The 16,264-nt window shown below is 38.5% G+C and overlaps 2 protein-coding genes across 10 annotated transcripts in view; one reads left to right on the top strand and one right to left on the bottom strand.

The window, feature by feature from the left end:
- LOC121886755 (rho GTPase-activating protein 44-like) overlaps nucleotides 1–16,264 on the bottom strand; it is a 105,701-nt gene that overhangs the window by 28,171 nt on the left and 61,266 nt on the right. For all 6 annotated transcript variants that reach the window (XM_042397000.1, XM_042396997.1, XM_042396996.1 and 3 more), the window contains exons 2-10: nucleotides 12,506–12,545; nucleotides 11,802–11,921; nucleotides 10,245–10,321; nucleotides 8,908–9,019; nucleotides 8,355–8,431; nucleotides 4,488–4,605; nucleotides 3,664–3,732; nucleotides 3,469–3,550; nucleotides 1,541–1,668 (exon numbers count right to left, since the gene is read on the bottom strand). In XM_042397000.1, the coding sequence (XP_042252934.1) occupies nucleotides 1,541–1,668; nucleotides 3,469–3,550; nucleotides 3,664–3,732; nucleotides 4,488–4,605; nucleotides 8,355–8,431; nucleotides 8,908–9,019; nucleotides 10,245–10,321; nucleotides 11,802–11,921; nucleotides 12,506–12,545 (823 nt within the window). The remainder of the gene's footprint in view (nucleotides 1–1,540; nucleotides 1,669–3,468; nucleotides 3,551–3,663; nucleotides 3,733–4,487; nucleotides 4,606–8,354; nucleotides 8,432–8,907; nucleotides 9,020–10,244; nucleotides 10,322–11,801; nucleotides 11,922–12,505; nucleotides 12,546–16,264) is intronic.
- The window catches only part of LOC121886756 (testis-expressed protein 47), a 68,055-nt gene that overhangs the window by 37,939 nt on the left and 13,852 nt on the right, over nucleotides 1–16,264 (top strand). For 2 of the 4 annotated variants that reach the window (XR_006092836.1, XR_006092839.1), the window contains exon 12: nucleotides 872–1,188. The exons of 1 other annotated variant lie outside the window; for it this stretch is intronic. The gene's annotated coding sequence lies outside the window, so the exon portion shown is untranslated. Of the gene's footprint in view, nucleotides 1–871; nucleotides 1,189–16,264 lie in introns of those variants that run through there. One more of the 4 variants, XR_006092837.1, reaches the window with a different exon arrangement.

The raw sequence follows: 16,264 nt of genomic DNA, 5'->3' as shown, positions 1-16,264 counted from the left end.
ACTAACAGTTAGAACACGTAGTCTAACGAGCCAGTTTCATCACAATATCTTAATGTTAATTACCAGAACCATTAAATGTACTGTATAGCCTACATAATGCATGTAACAGGGTGGTTGCAGCTGTGCCCAATAATTATAGGGTTGGAGGTTTGATTCCCAGCAGTCTTTGAGCAAAACTGATCCCAATGTGTGCTTATGTGGAGAGGAAAAAAATGTAATTTGCTTTGGACAAAAGCATCTGCCGAATCAGTTTAATGTACATAAAGAGCACTGACTTAGTTTCAGTTTGTTTGATTTTTTGGTTGAAGAACAAAGTAAAAACTCGATTGAACCTCAACCTACGTCCTCATTGATACATATCACATTCGCAAAACCTATGAGACATTGAACTCGACTGCTAATGAATGAACAGCAGCAGTTCTGGCACCAAAAGGATCAATTTGTGTTTCCTTTAATCAATATCTTTCAGCTGCCAAACATGTTAAATAGGATGGGACCTCTGAGTTCTGCACCACCATGAATTAACTGGATTGTCAGCTTCACGCTGCATTCACACCAAATCTGGCAATGTGACACCTTCCCGCAGGGTTGTGTGGAGGTGTAGTCATGTTTATTTATGGTTCAGAATGTAATCACCGTGAGACAATCAGAAAATAATGTCTTATTTTTCTGAGTCACTGCTTTGTTTTCGCTACCACCGCTCCCTCTCTTCATTCACTCCCTAGCTCGCTCGTCCACCGCTGCTCTCTCTCTCTCGTCTTTTTTTACAATGAGTCATGAAGTCAACAGCAAACTTTACTTTTAAAGTTATCAAACAAAGAACAATGTCCACCCCTCTTCCTAGTAATGTCTTTGTCCACCCTCATGGCAGAGTACATGGTAAACCAGGTTCTTCTTCCCGTTGGTCTGATCACCGGCTTACATGATTGGCCTCTGCAGCGTTGATTCTGGTTCAACTTCTTCCTGCACGGCCACTGTGGTTTTTTACCTGCACCCCATGCAGTCCTCACTCCCACAGCCTAAACACACTGCCCCCATTTAACTGAATGGAAGGACTGACGTTTTTCCCATTTTGCCAGATTTAGAGTGAACGCAGCCTTAGATGTTAAAACTTTCTCTGCACTATTCTGCACAATACCGCAAAATATTATCCATAATGTGCAACAAATATATTAATTAAAATGGAAATGTATAATGATATATTATGTCTTTTTCCTTTAATCTCATAATGATTTGTTGATAGAAACATTCACTGTGCTCTCAGTATTTCTCCGTTAAACAATCGCAACACGCTGAGCAATTAAAGCTGCACAGCTCGCAGGACTGATAACACAAAATTAGGACATTTATTACCATCACACATTAATTAAACAGCCGAGGATTATTTGTTTCGAGCCTTAAGCAAACTGCTTTGAGGAAACCAAACTGCTGCCTGGGCCTTATTAGATATAATTTCTTTTCAGTAATTTGTTTACTGAGTCTGTTGGTGTCATTTAAAAGCAGTCGGGACAGATGCAGTATGTGTGCGGTGGAGTCTGACCTCCTCCTGCATGCCACACTCCAGCAGCATGGTGACACAGGCCTCGATGGGAAAGGCAATATCCCTCCCGCTGAGCGCTAAGTGCTCCTCTAATGGTTTCCCGTAGCATGGTTTCTCCACCCAGGACTCTGTCAAACACAAACACACACACAGTGTTACACACACGCACAACATGCAGAAGCAGCTCTACTTTGAGGATGCTGCTACCTTCCACTTAAAACTAACACTGAAAGTTACCAAAACAAATAGGAAATCTATTTTCTGGGTGACCTTAAAGGCCCTGAAAAACATTTCATTAATCAGCTTCTCACTATGGGTGACAGACACATTATTATCTGCTGAAAGATTTGTGTTATTTGTTTGTGCTGTTGTCACTCGTTTGAAGGGAAAAGGTGATGCCACACATCTTCACAGAACAATCAGATTTAAATAAAGAGAGTCACAATCTGACGACAGTTGAATATAAGTAACTTTCAGGCATCGAGCTGCATCTTCCACTTGGTGATGTTGGTGTTTGTGTTTTGAATCTGCGTCATCCAGCCTGATAATTACACTTAATTAACGTTTTATTTCAATTAAGTCATTCAGCTTGACATCGTGTTCATGTTAGCTGATTTCTTGATAGGAAGAGGGGGTGTTTTGTCTTGTTTTTCCCTAATCAGTCGGTAGTGAGTGACATATCTGTACCTGCAGCATCATTTTCAGTCATCAGGGAAGCTGCAGTGGTTGTTGCTGGGAGCAGTTAGCATTTGTCACAAACATCAAAGAATTATGCAGATTTAAGAGTCTCTGTAAGTCAATTTACAAACAAACTGCACAGATCTCATCCATACTCATCAACATTTATGTGGTAGTTTTATTTCATGGTCGTAGCTTGCTATGAGGAAGATGATGTCCTAATTCTTAAAATTACAAATTTGTAATTGGTTGACTGTTTCTTTACCTACTGGAAACAGTCCTCAATGACAACAACAGCAGATCTGTTTGAATACTGAACAAATCAGAGTGGCTAGATCTTATCCACCTACTCTAATATCATTAAGTGCAGCAGCTAAATAAAGCTTTAATGGTTAGTAATATTACATGATTAATTAATACAGCAAGTCCAGGTAACTAATATCATAAACATTGTTTTTTGGCCCACATCAGATATTCAAACTTGTTGCTCCAAGACAATTTTTTTAATGTATTTTTTGTTCACTGCTGGTGATAATGAAGAGGTGTATAACTCCGTGTACTCATGCAAGTATAATTAGCTCCTGTATTGTTTTACTATCAGTGTGGTTTTTGTAATTGCAGCAGCAAATTGAAAAAGTTCAACCATCGTCAGCTCAGATGGCAGAGAGCGCTGACGTGACCCGGCTGTCCGTTACACTGGGAACGATGGAGGCTGCTGTCTGATAGTTACTTCACTTTTATTGTTGCTTATTAAGTCACAATTATTGAAGGCTTTAGAAAAATATTAAACATGCTTCCAACAACAACAAAAAAACATGTTAGCTGAAGAGGAAACTGGCTAATTTCTCCCAGTTTTTAATAGTACGTACAAGGAGTTTGTGCTAATGAGTCAAGAATTACAACTTTCAACCAAAAGAAAAAAACAATATATCTGTTTGTTAAAAGTATCAAATGATAAAAAATAATACAAGACGTTGAAAACATAATAGACCACTGCTGCAGCTCCATTCTGACTCAACACTTTGTGTCAGTTTGTTTTTAGTGACCACTGTGTTGTAGCCGTAATTCAATCATCTAACTTCCGAAAGCAGAACCCCAAATTATTTACAGGCGATCGTATATGTGTACAAACTAACATGGACATATTGTTGTTGTGATGTGAACTGCAGCAGCACAGCGAGGGGTTGGAGAGGGGACAGTGTGTGTTCGTGTGTGTGTTTGTGTGTGTGTGTGTGTCGTCTCAAACTCACCCTGATGAGCTTTGATCTGGGGCAGAATACTCTGAAGCAGCTCTAACGACTTCCTGTGATACTCTGCCTGGACTTCTATCAACTGGGCGCAGAGACAGAGAGAGAGAAAATGAGACCAGAGAGTCTCTGATGGACCTGCAGACTATTTTTGTTTCTCTTCGCTCATGTCACAGTCTGCAGAGATGTTGTACTTACTGTCTGGAAGTAGCTTGCATAGTCAATTTCTTTGGCCACAAAACTGTACATGTCTGCTGATAATTGATCCTGGAGGGAAAAACAACAACATATATGAGCGACAAGAAAAGATGAAAGAGTTTAATACATCCTTTTATAAGGTAGGTAGGAAGCACAGGTGTAATTAATAAAACAGATGATGGCTGTAAGCTCCTGGGTCCTTTATTGTGCATGCTGGCTCTTTATGTAGCAAAGCCTTTGTGGTTGTTATTAGTTGCACCTGTGAGTTTCCTGCTATGATAATTCAAAAAGTCTCCTGAGAAAAATGTCTATAAATAGTAAAGTGTAGAATATAGTACTAGAAAGCAGCCAGAGAGTGCACACCTCCACCATGGTGGAGGTGTGCACATATTATATTATTTTACGTTTTATCAAATATGGGATCCTTTTCTGAACTTTCTATCTGGCTCTTTAGCTGCTAAATGCTCCACTATGTTGTTTGGTGCTGAGCAGGTAGTGTACAGTGGGTTTATCAAAGCTTTATGTCCGAGAAAAGCCGCCTGCTATGGCTGGAAAATACACTACGAGAGCAGTGCGAATGAACCAAAATAGTAAAGTTGAGGGCTGTAAACTAAAACAATGAGCTGAAAGATGCTAAAACGCTCTGACCTGATAATTCTCTGCGGGTTAATCAAAAATAAGTAACATGATAGTGAGTGAGTAGTAATAGCAGCAGTTTGGATACCCTAAATCTTAGAATGACTGAATGATAAAGAAAATACGCTGAATGTGTAGCATTATGGACATAAACTGTTTATTTATTGCAAACAGAAGTGATTACTGACTCGACAGATCTCCATGCGGTTGGCTGCCTCCTCCATCTCTTCCCTGAGGTGGTCGGCCTTGGCTCCCGTTGGCTGCAGGTTACTGGACAATCCTGAAGACTTGGTAGACTGATAAAACCTGGAAATAGTAAATACGTTTTTCAGAATTAATATATGCAATATATATTTTATTTTATGTAGATTTGAGACTTTTAAATGATGAAAAAAATAAAACTGACGAACCAACAGAAGGTTTGACATTTTTATTTGCTTTCAGCAGCTTCAGATTTTTGTTCCTCAGAGAGAAAATCATCAAAACAAAACGAAATCTGACAGCGACTCAAACAAAACGACAAACAAAACAAACTGTTTTTATAAAAGGTGGTGGATCACTTAAGTCTTTGACTGACAAATTCCAACTCTGGACTATCATTATACCCTCATTTATTCAACTTAAGCTATTTTCTCTTTTAATTCTCTCTATCAAACTCTCTTCTCTCTCGCTCTGCCTGTCAGACTTTCTGTCTGAGCGGCCTGAGTGGAGATAATATGTAACGCTGCCAGAGGAGCTCAGCACACAGCGGGATGATGGGAAAACTGTCTCAGATTTGGGTCACTAGAAAAAAAAAAAAAAAAAAACGAACCAACTAACTGGACTGACTGCAGTGAGGAAAATCGTATTTCTCCGTGTCACTGCTCATAATGACACTGAAATGACAGCAAATAAGGTGAGAGAAACGATGGTCCTAAAGTCTGCATTTTAAGAATAACATTTTTATTCAGCATTGATTTCTGTGGTTGCTTGGAATGGATTAATAAAAACACAAGAGAATGAGTCTCAAAGTCAAAAATGCAGAAAGTTCAGCTGCTTTTGAGCCAGGAGGTCCACAACACCTTCTTTCACCTTTAATTACAGGTATTTTTCACTTATTTTGAATGTATATTCATTCTTTGTACATCTAAAAAAAATCTGTGTAAGTTTGAGCTACAATCATGATATAATTTATGGGGAAGTTCACCAATTTTACCCAACAAGATCTGTTTACCAGTCAGCAAGATTATCGCTCAGGCTGTGAAAACATCGGCTTGGACTCGGTTTAGACTGCAAATATTAACAGGAAGCCTGCATGAAGCCTTGTTTATGCTTCATGCAGTAAAGGTGCATGTGCCAAAAGTGACGTCATCGCCCCTCTTGTGTTGAGCACGTAAGCTCTGCAAGTTGTCACGATGCGTGGTCGTGCACCTTTCCAATTTTTGGGATTAAGCGCCTACTGTGTGCTCGGGGCTTTTCATTTCCAGATGGTATACGGTACCAAGTACAAAGGTAGACCGGCTGAACAGGTACGCCTGCGCAAACATCTGTATGACCCTTAGTTGCGAAACCACAGGTCATGGAAGTTTTCCTCAGCATTGAGTAGCATTTTGGAGAATACTGCAACAGAGGACATGCTGAGCATAAAAGCCTCTGTGTGCAAACAAATCTAAACAAACTGGGGGTGTATTTGTTTACTTCCAGTCACTTGCTACTCGCTACTTGTCTTGCCTCACTTGTAAGTTGCTTTGAACAAAAGCATCTTCCGAATGACTAAATGTAATGTAAATGTAAGTGAAAGAGGGAGACGTTTTCAAGGCAGGGAGGGTCTAATGAAAAGACTATGTTGAGTTGCATTATGGGAAGTGTAGGATCCAGTATTTGACCCGTTCTAGGCACTTAAAATCTGAATATCTCTGCCTCTGGTGCAACGCATTTGATGTTAGTTTGACCGTTAATCTGTTTCTTGCAAGAAGCCCGACGTCATGGAAGAATCTGAAGCCATAAGCGGTAATGTCAAACCTATAATCAACCTTTGGGTGCAGCTCTACAGTGAGCAAGCCTTCATAATGTTAGAAATGCTGCACAAAATCTTGAGCAAAATGAAAATCTCTCTTTAGCATAAATTGTTCATGATTCATACAATGTAACTGAGATTGAATCGCTTGGTGGTCTGTGGTATTTGAACCCTGGGAGGCTGTGAAGATTGAGTCTAACAGCATGATGTGCTCAGTGTGAAAGCTTATACCGAGGAGCACTGCTGTGTACTTCCAACCAAACCTTTCTACTGATAAAGGTCTATTCCTGATATAAATAATACATATACTTTATTAAGCATGTACATTTTAATAACGGGGGGAAAAAGACTTTTTTAAAGAGAACTTTTGGTTTATTTAATATTTCCTCCCCTCTTATTGCTTCTAATAAGTATTTCAATTACTTTCCTGATTGCTTTCTATCTGGATTTATCCTCACTGTTTGTATATGTAAGTCTATGAGAAAATGACCCTACTTCTCACTTGATTTATCACCTCAGTAACCACTTTACTAATGAGTTTATGGTCTCAATCGCTAGTTTCAAGTCTTCTTCAATACAGCATATAGCCAATAGCCAATAGAGCAGGGTATGCTCTAGGGCGTGGCAAATATGTGATTGACAAGTAGCTACCATAGCGACAACATTGATTACGTAATGTAACCATGGCGTAACCCCAGATTCACAGAGCCGTAGCCTTAGCTGTCGTTATTTCAGTGTGTTTTCAGTTCATGAAAGTTAATTGTAACATTTTGTTCACCTAAAAAGTTCAGTTCACTTGTTCAGTGTTTGGTTGAACTAAAAGACCCTCTAATGAGTTGGATGTTCAGTTTTTCCGGTAGGTACATTTTGTTTTAATGGTTTTAAACCTGTTTTTTGCTAGTGAAAATTAGCATTAGCATCATCACAATTAACCATAGACTGTAAATGCACCATGCTAACCGAGCTAGCAGCTAGCAGCCAGGGTCAGCTCAACCCTCTCGTACAAATATGTTCACTTCTGGCTCCAAAAATCCAAGATGGCGACGGTCAAACTAGTGGTTTCGTCACAGTGGCAGCAATACACTGTCGTACTGTTGTATTTGGACAGTTTGAACTACAATTCTGTTTGAATTTCCCACTTGAACTTGCATGAAAAAACTTTGGGATGCTCAGTTTCATTTATGAACTCTGAGTTTCCCTTTTGACAAAACCTTTGACCAAAGACCAAAAGTTTTGTCTTTATTATTAAATACTTGCATTTTTCTCTACATACTTGATTCTTTTTGGCCTTTTTGCACCTCAGCATTGCTAAGTGTGCTGATAAATGTCTGAAGTACATGTATGAAACGTTAGTTGATGAATAAATGAATAATGAATATCAGCACAGAGCATGATATGACCTATGAATTAAAGCAAACAGCATGAATAGTATTCTACGCTATCTGTTTTGATTTATCCTCAGTGTTTGTAAAATGTTTTTATCTGTGGAGTTTATTTTGTATTTTGACCTTGGGAACCACATTTCTTATTAACATTTCCATTTTGTACTTGGATGAAAAAACACGGTATTCTCTGTTTTATTTATGCGCTCTGTGTTTCCCTTTTGTCAAAACTTTGCCCCGATGAAGGTCGAGTGACCATAAATTTGTCTTTGTTATTGAATAATTGTATTTTTTCTCTTCATATTTGATTCTTTTTTTCCTTTTTGCTCTTTAGCATTGAGTGTGCTGCTAAATTTACAGAATACATGGCAAACTTTTTAAAAAATGTCCTCTAAATATGTAAACATTAACTTACCAACAAAGATTTGCTGCCATATAGGAAACTATTTATCTATTTTTTAATAATATCAGCACATAGGATGACATGACATATAAAGCAAAAGGAAACATCTGGCTGTAGGTGAGGTTTTCACGCTTTATCCAAGCAGACATGGTTAAAACCTCCCTGTGTGCAATCGAATCCCATTAACATTCAGTGGGAAGCTTCGGGACCAGTCCATTCACAGGGGATGGGATTTCTGTTTCTCACAAACACACACATGCAGTAACGCACTTACCGTGTGCGCGCAGAGTCCATGTCCAGGACCAGTTTTGCTAAATGTTTCCTTTGTTTCTGGATATTTGGGATTTCCACCTGTGAAGACAGAGTTTAACTTCAGTCTGTTGTCTGTTGGTTTGAAAGAGGGCGAGAAACAGACTCTGTATTGTTGAAGGCTTTGCACCTGTTGTAGCAAAACTGTACTAATTACCTGGTCTCATGAAGATTAGTTTACTGGCTAATTAACAGACTAATCAGAATGAGTCCCATGTTTATCCCATATTAAACACATGTAGAAGTAGCCCTGTGAGAATCTAGCTTCCTTATTTAAATCAATTTTTGGCAATTTCTATCCCCTTATTTCTTCAATATCCTCATTTTTGATCAGTCAGTGGCTACTTGAAAACATTTTCTGCATGTAATTATCCTTAAAAACTTCCAATCTAATAAATTAAATCACTAGGAGTGCAGTTTGGTGCCTTTTTCTAATCAAGCATTATAATTTGTTGTTGCTATTAACTTCACTGGAGTCCATTAATTACACAGGGCTTCACACAGCGTTGTTTACGTACCTCCGCAAGGTCGTACAGAGGCTCGATGACGTCTCTCTCGATGGTGACTTCGAACAAGATGAGCTCCTGAGCGAGTCTGTCCTGCGTCTCGCCGCAGAGCTTCAGCATCTTCCTGCAACAGACAACGGGACCGAGCAACACGAGTAAACACACAGAGGAGCATGCGTCACGATGTGAAATGTAGGTCTCTGAGGCAGCCGCAGTTCTCCGGGGTGTTTCTACACTTCTTTTCTGATATTTATGCACAAAGCCCTGTAGTAAATAAACTAAATATGATGCATATACTGTATGAGTCAATACAGCGAGATGATGCAATACACTGAAACTCACTACAGGAGGAAGGCAGTAGCATCAATATAGCTTGACAACTGACAGGTTTTATTGTAAAATGCTTCATTTCCTGTATTTTTCAATTTCAGTAACCTGAAACCAAAAGAAAAACACTCAGATGATTTTATCTGCAGAAGATATCGCGGTGGCAAAGGAGTCAATAATGACAATATTATTCCATTGACTGTTTTTTCTGTCATTCAGACGTCAACATTGAGCTCTTGAGAAATACATTTTTAAAGCTCTCTTCGGATAAAAAAAATATGTTTTTCTTCAGTTCCTTCAGTCGGATGTTTGAGCTTCATTTAGCAGAATGATGTACGTGCAGAGTTTGTTTTCACGTTCATCTGCCGAAGGTGGAAAGTTTCTCTGAACTCAACTAAAATCTGAGTTTATGAGCGTGTTTTGTGACATCACAGCTTGTTTGGCGCCAATCGTGGTCCAGTATGCAACAAGTGTGATGTGGAAACTTGAAATGAGAATGGACTTTTCAGTGAAGTAGGAGACATCTTGTGTCCAGCAGTTGAAATTCTGAAACTAAAAATGTTTGCGTAATAATAGATTCTGGATTTTCCAATGAGGGAAAAGGATTAGATGTATTTTTATGAACTTTTATCAAGTTAGCTGAACTTTTTTTGTGGAAAAATCATCTCAGACACCAATTATTATTCCAAGCAGAGTATTTTTATGTCTTAAAACATATCTGGAAGGGATCTATAATCTCATTAAGGCGTTCCTGATTAAATAAAAGGTACAAAAAAAAGTAAAGAAGACTAGAAGTGAAATAGAAGATGTTTACATCTTACAGTGGAGGATAAGGTTTGTCCTCATCTGACTGTATCTCTGGACATGAATGGAAAATCAGCTCTGGGTGATACAAACATTCCTTCCATGTCAGCGCTTTTGGAAAGAAAACACTGCCAGTGCTACAGGTAATCAATGATTATATAGATTACTGTGTGTGTGTGTGTGTGTGTGTGTGTGTGTGTGTGTGTGTGTGTGCTCACCCTAGTAGAGACTCGTCGCCGAGCACCGCCGCCCCCTCCACCATACATTGCGCTAGTGTTGTGAGAGGAAGCTTTTTCTAAACAGGAACGAGCACAAACACACAAACAATCGATGAATCAGCCGCAACGGCTCCTGAATGTGTCATTCAACACTGAAAACTGTAATAAACAAATGAAATGAATCACACACAAACTGTAACGCACATAAATACACAGAACATTTGATTTCAGTGCAGGATCGCAAATCATCAACTCATTAAATGTTTGCTGTGATCGAGGAGACAGTTATAATTAAGTTTCATATCTATTTATTTATTTATCAGTTATTTAACTAACCAATCTTCTTCTTCTAGTGTTCTCACCACTGCTTCCCAGCATGGTTTTAATCACTGTGTTTCATCCAGCTGTGAGTTTATTCATGTAGGAGGACACTGTAATAGTCATGTTTATATTACTGCATGGTTTCTTTAATGTGCTTTAATGTGAGTGTGAACATATTTGTTACTTTTCTGTTTCAAACCCACCTCCTGACAGGAAGTTGGATCACCTGACCAGCTTGTTTGAGCTACACTGCTGCACAATGAATAGTTGATATTTGGGCGATTCGTGTGCATCAGCTTCTCTGCAAACCTCAGCGACAAACAGCTACATACTGATATCTCTGCACAGTTAAAGCTCCAGCAATATATATTGTATACATACTTTATATTATACATCTAGCATACAGCTGTTAGCTTCAGAGATCTAGTCAGAACTCTGGAAGGCGGCGGATGATTTTAAACAGGAAGAAACGCTTGTTTTAAGGTCAGACAGCTCACTTCATTACTGTGTACGTTTGTCATGACTCTGTGATCAATACTTTAGTGATCAGCTCCGCGTGTAGTTTCAGTGAGCTGTGCAAACTGATGGCTTTGGGTGGAAAATGCTTTGTGTCTTACGTTACATTTATAATTTTTTTAGAGGAAAGAAAAATCCAACAGGTGTGCAGAGTCTCTTATCATGATCCTGCCGGCAGAAATATTCTATTATCTCCATTATCTTTCAAAGTTACTGTTGTTTTAGTGACAAATTCCTTCTTTTTATTACGATCCTTCCACTGCAGCTGAACAGGAAAACACTGTCCACCGGGACACAATGAGGGAGTTTTTACTAAAAAAGACTTTAACTGTGGCAGAAATCCACTTTATTTGACTAACTCAGATGGCTGAAGCCTCATATTATCTTCAGATAAACTTTTAAATACATTTTTGTTCAAAACGAGGACAGCAGATTTTGTCTCCCATATGTTCTAACAGGATCTTCCGTTGGTCAGTAACAGGAGGAATGATTACAGCGAACAAAAACTGTTTCAATGTTCATTTGGGAACTTGACTGTTGTTTTAAGACAGACAGAAAATTTGAATCACTGAAAATGCTTCAAATCAGGTCAGACTATCTACATGTGGTCAGTTATCTGTGGGAATGAGACAGAGATGAAATCAATGAAATAGACCCAAAGAGCAAACAGCAGCTGTGTTTTCAGATGGATCGTAGGCCTGAGTCTGGGTTGCTTCTCACCGAGGGTGACCTGACAGACTTCTTGTCCACATCCACGCCCTGCTGGCCCTGCAGACAGGCGGTCAACTTCTTGTGTGTGCTGTGGGAAACCTGCTTGACCAGCTCCAGACGTTTCTCCACCTGACATACACAGAAAGAAAGAAAAAAACAGTGGACAAGCTTCAGTGAGAAGTGGAATACACACACATACTGTATATTGTGTAACTGACAACACATTCCCACTCATCCACAGATAACGTTAGTTTCAGGAGGACCCGGCTGGCAGTTACAGACATGCATATGAGGCACTTAAAGCCTCAAGCATGAACAAAATCTGATTAAAAAAAATACAGATGCTGCAGCTTTCTGTCAGAGCTGCTTGTTTCTAAAAATACTGCAAAATATGGTCTACTCAGCTGTATACGAGACCATTACCTGTCCAACTTAATGCCTCTCACTTCATTATTAAATGTTCCACTCCGTGGAACTGGTGTCGCTGCCACTGAGGGCGTCATTAATCAGATCAATTACATCGCTGCCCCGAGTCAATCAGTGGGGACGTTCAGCCTTTTGTCTCGCAAAAGAGGTTCAATTACAGCACCTATTAACTTTGCCTGAAGGCAGTTCAGAAAGCCATTTGAAAAAGTAATTTTATGATTCTGAGACTAAGATACTGAGGGACGGCATGCACACAAACACACTTGAAAAAGAAGATTCATTAGTACCTGTAATAGATCTTCACTTAAAACTTCTGTTTTTTCAGCCCTGTTGAGAAATGAAGAAAAAAGAGGCTGTTAGGGTTCAGTGGGGAAATGTTAAATTACATAACTTGTTACTGTGGGAACTGAGCAACATACTCCTCAATCAAGGTAATGACATCATTTGCTGAATTTCATTTCTGTGCACATTAATATTAATATTTCAGATGCAGCCTGGAGCTAATGGTCTAACAGGAATGTTTCACAGGACTGATACAGAGGAAACGCACAACTACAAGTTCTCAGGTTGTAAATCTGACAGAAAACGCTGCCTGAACACATGAATGTAGAAATCAGTCTCTTCTTTACAGTGACAGTGACAATAGCATCTCCAAAAATGATGAGTTTTAATTTTTGTGATGAAATGAAAGATTCCTTTATGAGTCGAGAAATTCTTACATCACTTAAGCTAAAAAACTATTTAAAGATAAAGTGAAGATAAACGTTTTAGTCCATTAAATGAATCAGAGCTGGATAGTAAACACTTTACAGTCTCTACTGGCCTCAAATCAAAGTGAAGTTTAAATCCAAAATGATTTTATCTTACAATGTAGAAAATGAAGCAGAGCTGTGACATACAGCATACCAACTGATAATAGAATAACTGCCAGATAATGTAATTACTTGCTTAAGTATGATACAATGTCACTCTACACTGGTTGAAAATATGAGAAAGCTTGTTAATTAAGTTCCACATAATGTAATAAAACAATTAGATGTTCAACAAGACAAAGAGTTTACAGCCACGCTGGCTGCTCTGTGAGGATGAACTCAGACACAGCAGCAGGTATAATGTTTATAATGGTCACCAGCTTAGCTTACTATGCTAGTATGCTAACAATTGCTAATTAGCACTAAACAAAAAGTACAGCTGAGGCTGATGTGAATGTCATTAGTTTTGCAGGTATTTCGTCAAAAAAACAATATATTGAAAAGTTACAATTCATCCTGAGGGGAAACATGAATGTCTGAAACAAAATTTCATGATAAACCATAAAATAGTTGTTGAGATATTTCAGTCTGGCTGCTAGCATTGCTAAAAATCATATTACTGTATACGGTTGGTATAAGGTTTATATTTTGCTCACTGTAAATAAATCCCATGAAATGAACAAAACCAACAGTGTGTTGGTCTTTGTCTCTCAGACTTGACTTCTTTGCTCTGTCTGTGGCTCTCAGCTCCAAGGTCACAAATATATGGTTTAATTTAAAAAATGCTTAGTAATTTCCTAAAACAGCTGTGCATTGTAGTTTTTAGCAAACATTACTCAAACAGGAAGAAAAGGTGCCTTTGTTGGGGACTATTTTCAGCGGCGGATTAATACACATTTGGTGTTTTAGTGAGTATTTCCAGCAGCAGGATGGTGTGTGTGTTCGTGTAATGAAGGAACATGTCACCCAGTGCAGCCGTGTGACTCACTGACGTGTTTTTGGACAACAACGGAGGTCTACGGCACAGAGGAAGAAGATATATCAGACTTCGGATAGACACATAACACTTGGAAGTAGATAAATTCATTGTTGGTTTGTGTCTCTTCAAGGGATTTGTTGACATTCAGAAAAATATAGAATATATATCTGTAGCTTTATACTGGTACCAATGATGAATGACTGTATTGTAATAATAACATGTCCAATCCAGCATTTACAGAGCCATTTTTGTTACAGCTGTTCAATTTTCAGTTTCTGCAGGCCATTTTTGAAAAAAAACCAAAAAAAACACAACATAAATATTGATTATGAGTCACATCGAGACCTTCAGGCAGGGATACAGAGCGTGAGGTGTTAAAGCAACGTCGATCGCCTCCATCACTGCCTTCACATGGCCACAGATGGAGACTGACAGCTGGACCTGGATCAATGTGGATATTACAACAGGCGAGGCTACAAGGAACTGAAGGTTAATCGTAAAGTACGAGATGCACTCTGGAGGAAAATGTTGCCTGGAGTGTCGATGGCCTTTGAAGAACATTACAGCAACGCTTTAATGTAACTTGGTGCAGAACATCAAGCTACAAAAGTCCACTTGTACAGAAAAAGGATTAAAAAACAACAACAACAACCTATTCAGACCAGAAGCTGAGATCAACACTCTTCTGCTTCTCAGAGAAAATGTGCTGAATACATCACTGAGAAAGTATATATCAAATAAATATATCAATTAAGATTAACATCAATCTGTTAGATTCCAGAGACTTTACTGCTTTTTGCTGTATCGGGTTAAAAAAGGAACAAATTTACAATAAATTAGATTAAAATCTCAATGTCTGCGAGAGAAATGACATTATTTACAACAATTATGTACAGCACTTCTAATCACACAATTTTTGACATTTACTTAATTATATATATATATACTGTATATTTAGTTGATACCTTCAGCCAGATTTACTGTATGAGTCATATACTGTTGTTTACTTATACTGTGCTGTATAATCTGTGCCTTGATTCCTCTCAGTCTTGAATAATGAACATTTTAAGCTACTCTGGACCTCATTATACTGTTATATTTCATTAGATGGTATATTTGACACATTACAGGGTCACTTAAGTGTTTTTTCATTAATAATAATTAACAACAGTATATGACTCATACAGTAAATCTGGCTGAAAGTACCAACTAAATGTCCAAATATACACAACATGCATATATAATTAATTCAATGTTGTCAAAAATTGTGTGAAGTTAAGGATTTCCTTCACTTCCCAATTCATAAATCCCAATAAAGAAAGTTATTCATCTGTACTTGTAGGTTTTACATGGAGTTGGAAATAGTAACAATAGTGAGTAAGAGAAATGTTGTCAGCCATTATTAAAATTCTGGTCTACGGTCAGTGGAGAGAAAAAGCATTTAGTTGGTGTTTTAGACTGTTTAAAACCTCTCTGCTACAAAACTACATTGCAGCTAAAAATCAGCTTTACAGTCTGACAACATTCAACACCTTCAATTCAGAAAAGGAAAAACTCGTTAGCGCTCTGTAACACCTTTATGGGTTAAAAAAAGGTATAAACCTCAAGAAGAGCAACCTCTGCCAGGACAGACATGAAACTGATGTAGTGTTTACATAGCGAACAGAAGTAGAAGTAGTATAATTGCAATATGGGGAAACAAAATTAGAATATCAAAGATGGACCTCCATTGATTTTTCCACCACTGCCTGATTAATTCACTACTTTGGTCCCGTCTTACATTTACTTCAAGCTCAGCAGATGAAAATGTATCTCAGCTTCTTCTTTCACAGTAAAGAACTATTACGGTAGAGTGTTCAGCTGCCAAACGTACAGCAGGTTAAACAATTAACACTGCACATATTCAGTGCAGTACCTGTGAACACAAGCAGACGAGAAAAAACCAACATGAAGCTACAGCTGAGGTTTCTCTCTCAGACACACTGAAGCGATTCTCTGTCTGCTCCGATTCAGCTCTATAGACACTGATTATACAGTCGGCTGCAATCTGGCCTCTCTTTCCTTAAAGCCTCTTAGCATTCAGATTCTTTTTATTGCAATGTTATCTTCAGTTAAAGTACCTGCGGGAGGTCTGGTTTCATACAAGCCTGTTCAGCTGCAGTCGCAGGAATTCCCCTGAAACCTGTGACGCACCATTTTTAAACACTGATTTTAAAAATATGTGGTCTAGAAACCGCATCAGTCAATGATTTATACCCCGTCCTGTTTGCTCTGACAATAAGCACAGGAGCCTGTTTGGAAGTCATGCTCTTAGA

The sequence above is a fragment of the Thunnus maccoyii genome, chromosome 20 (genome assembly GCF_910596095.1).
Source record: "Thunnus maccoyii chromosome 20, fThuMac1.1, whole genome shotgun sequence".
In the NCBI taxonomy this organism is placed as follows: domain Eukaryota; kingdom Metazoa; phylum Chordata; class Actinopteri; order Scombriformes; family Scombridae; genus Thunnus; species Thunnus maccoyii.
This window is presented reverse-complemented; position numbering and strand designations above follow the sequence as displayed.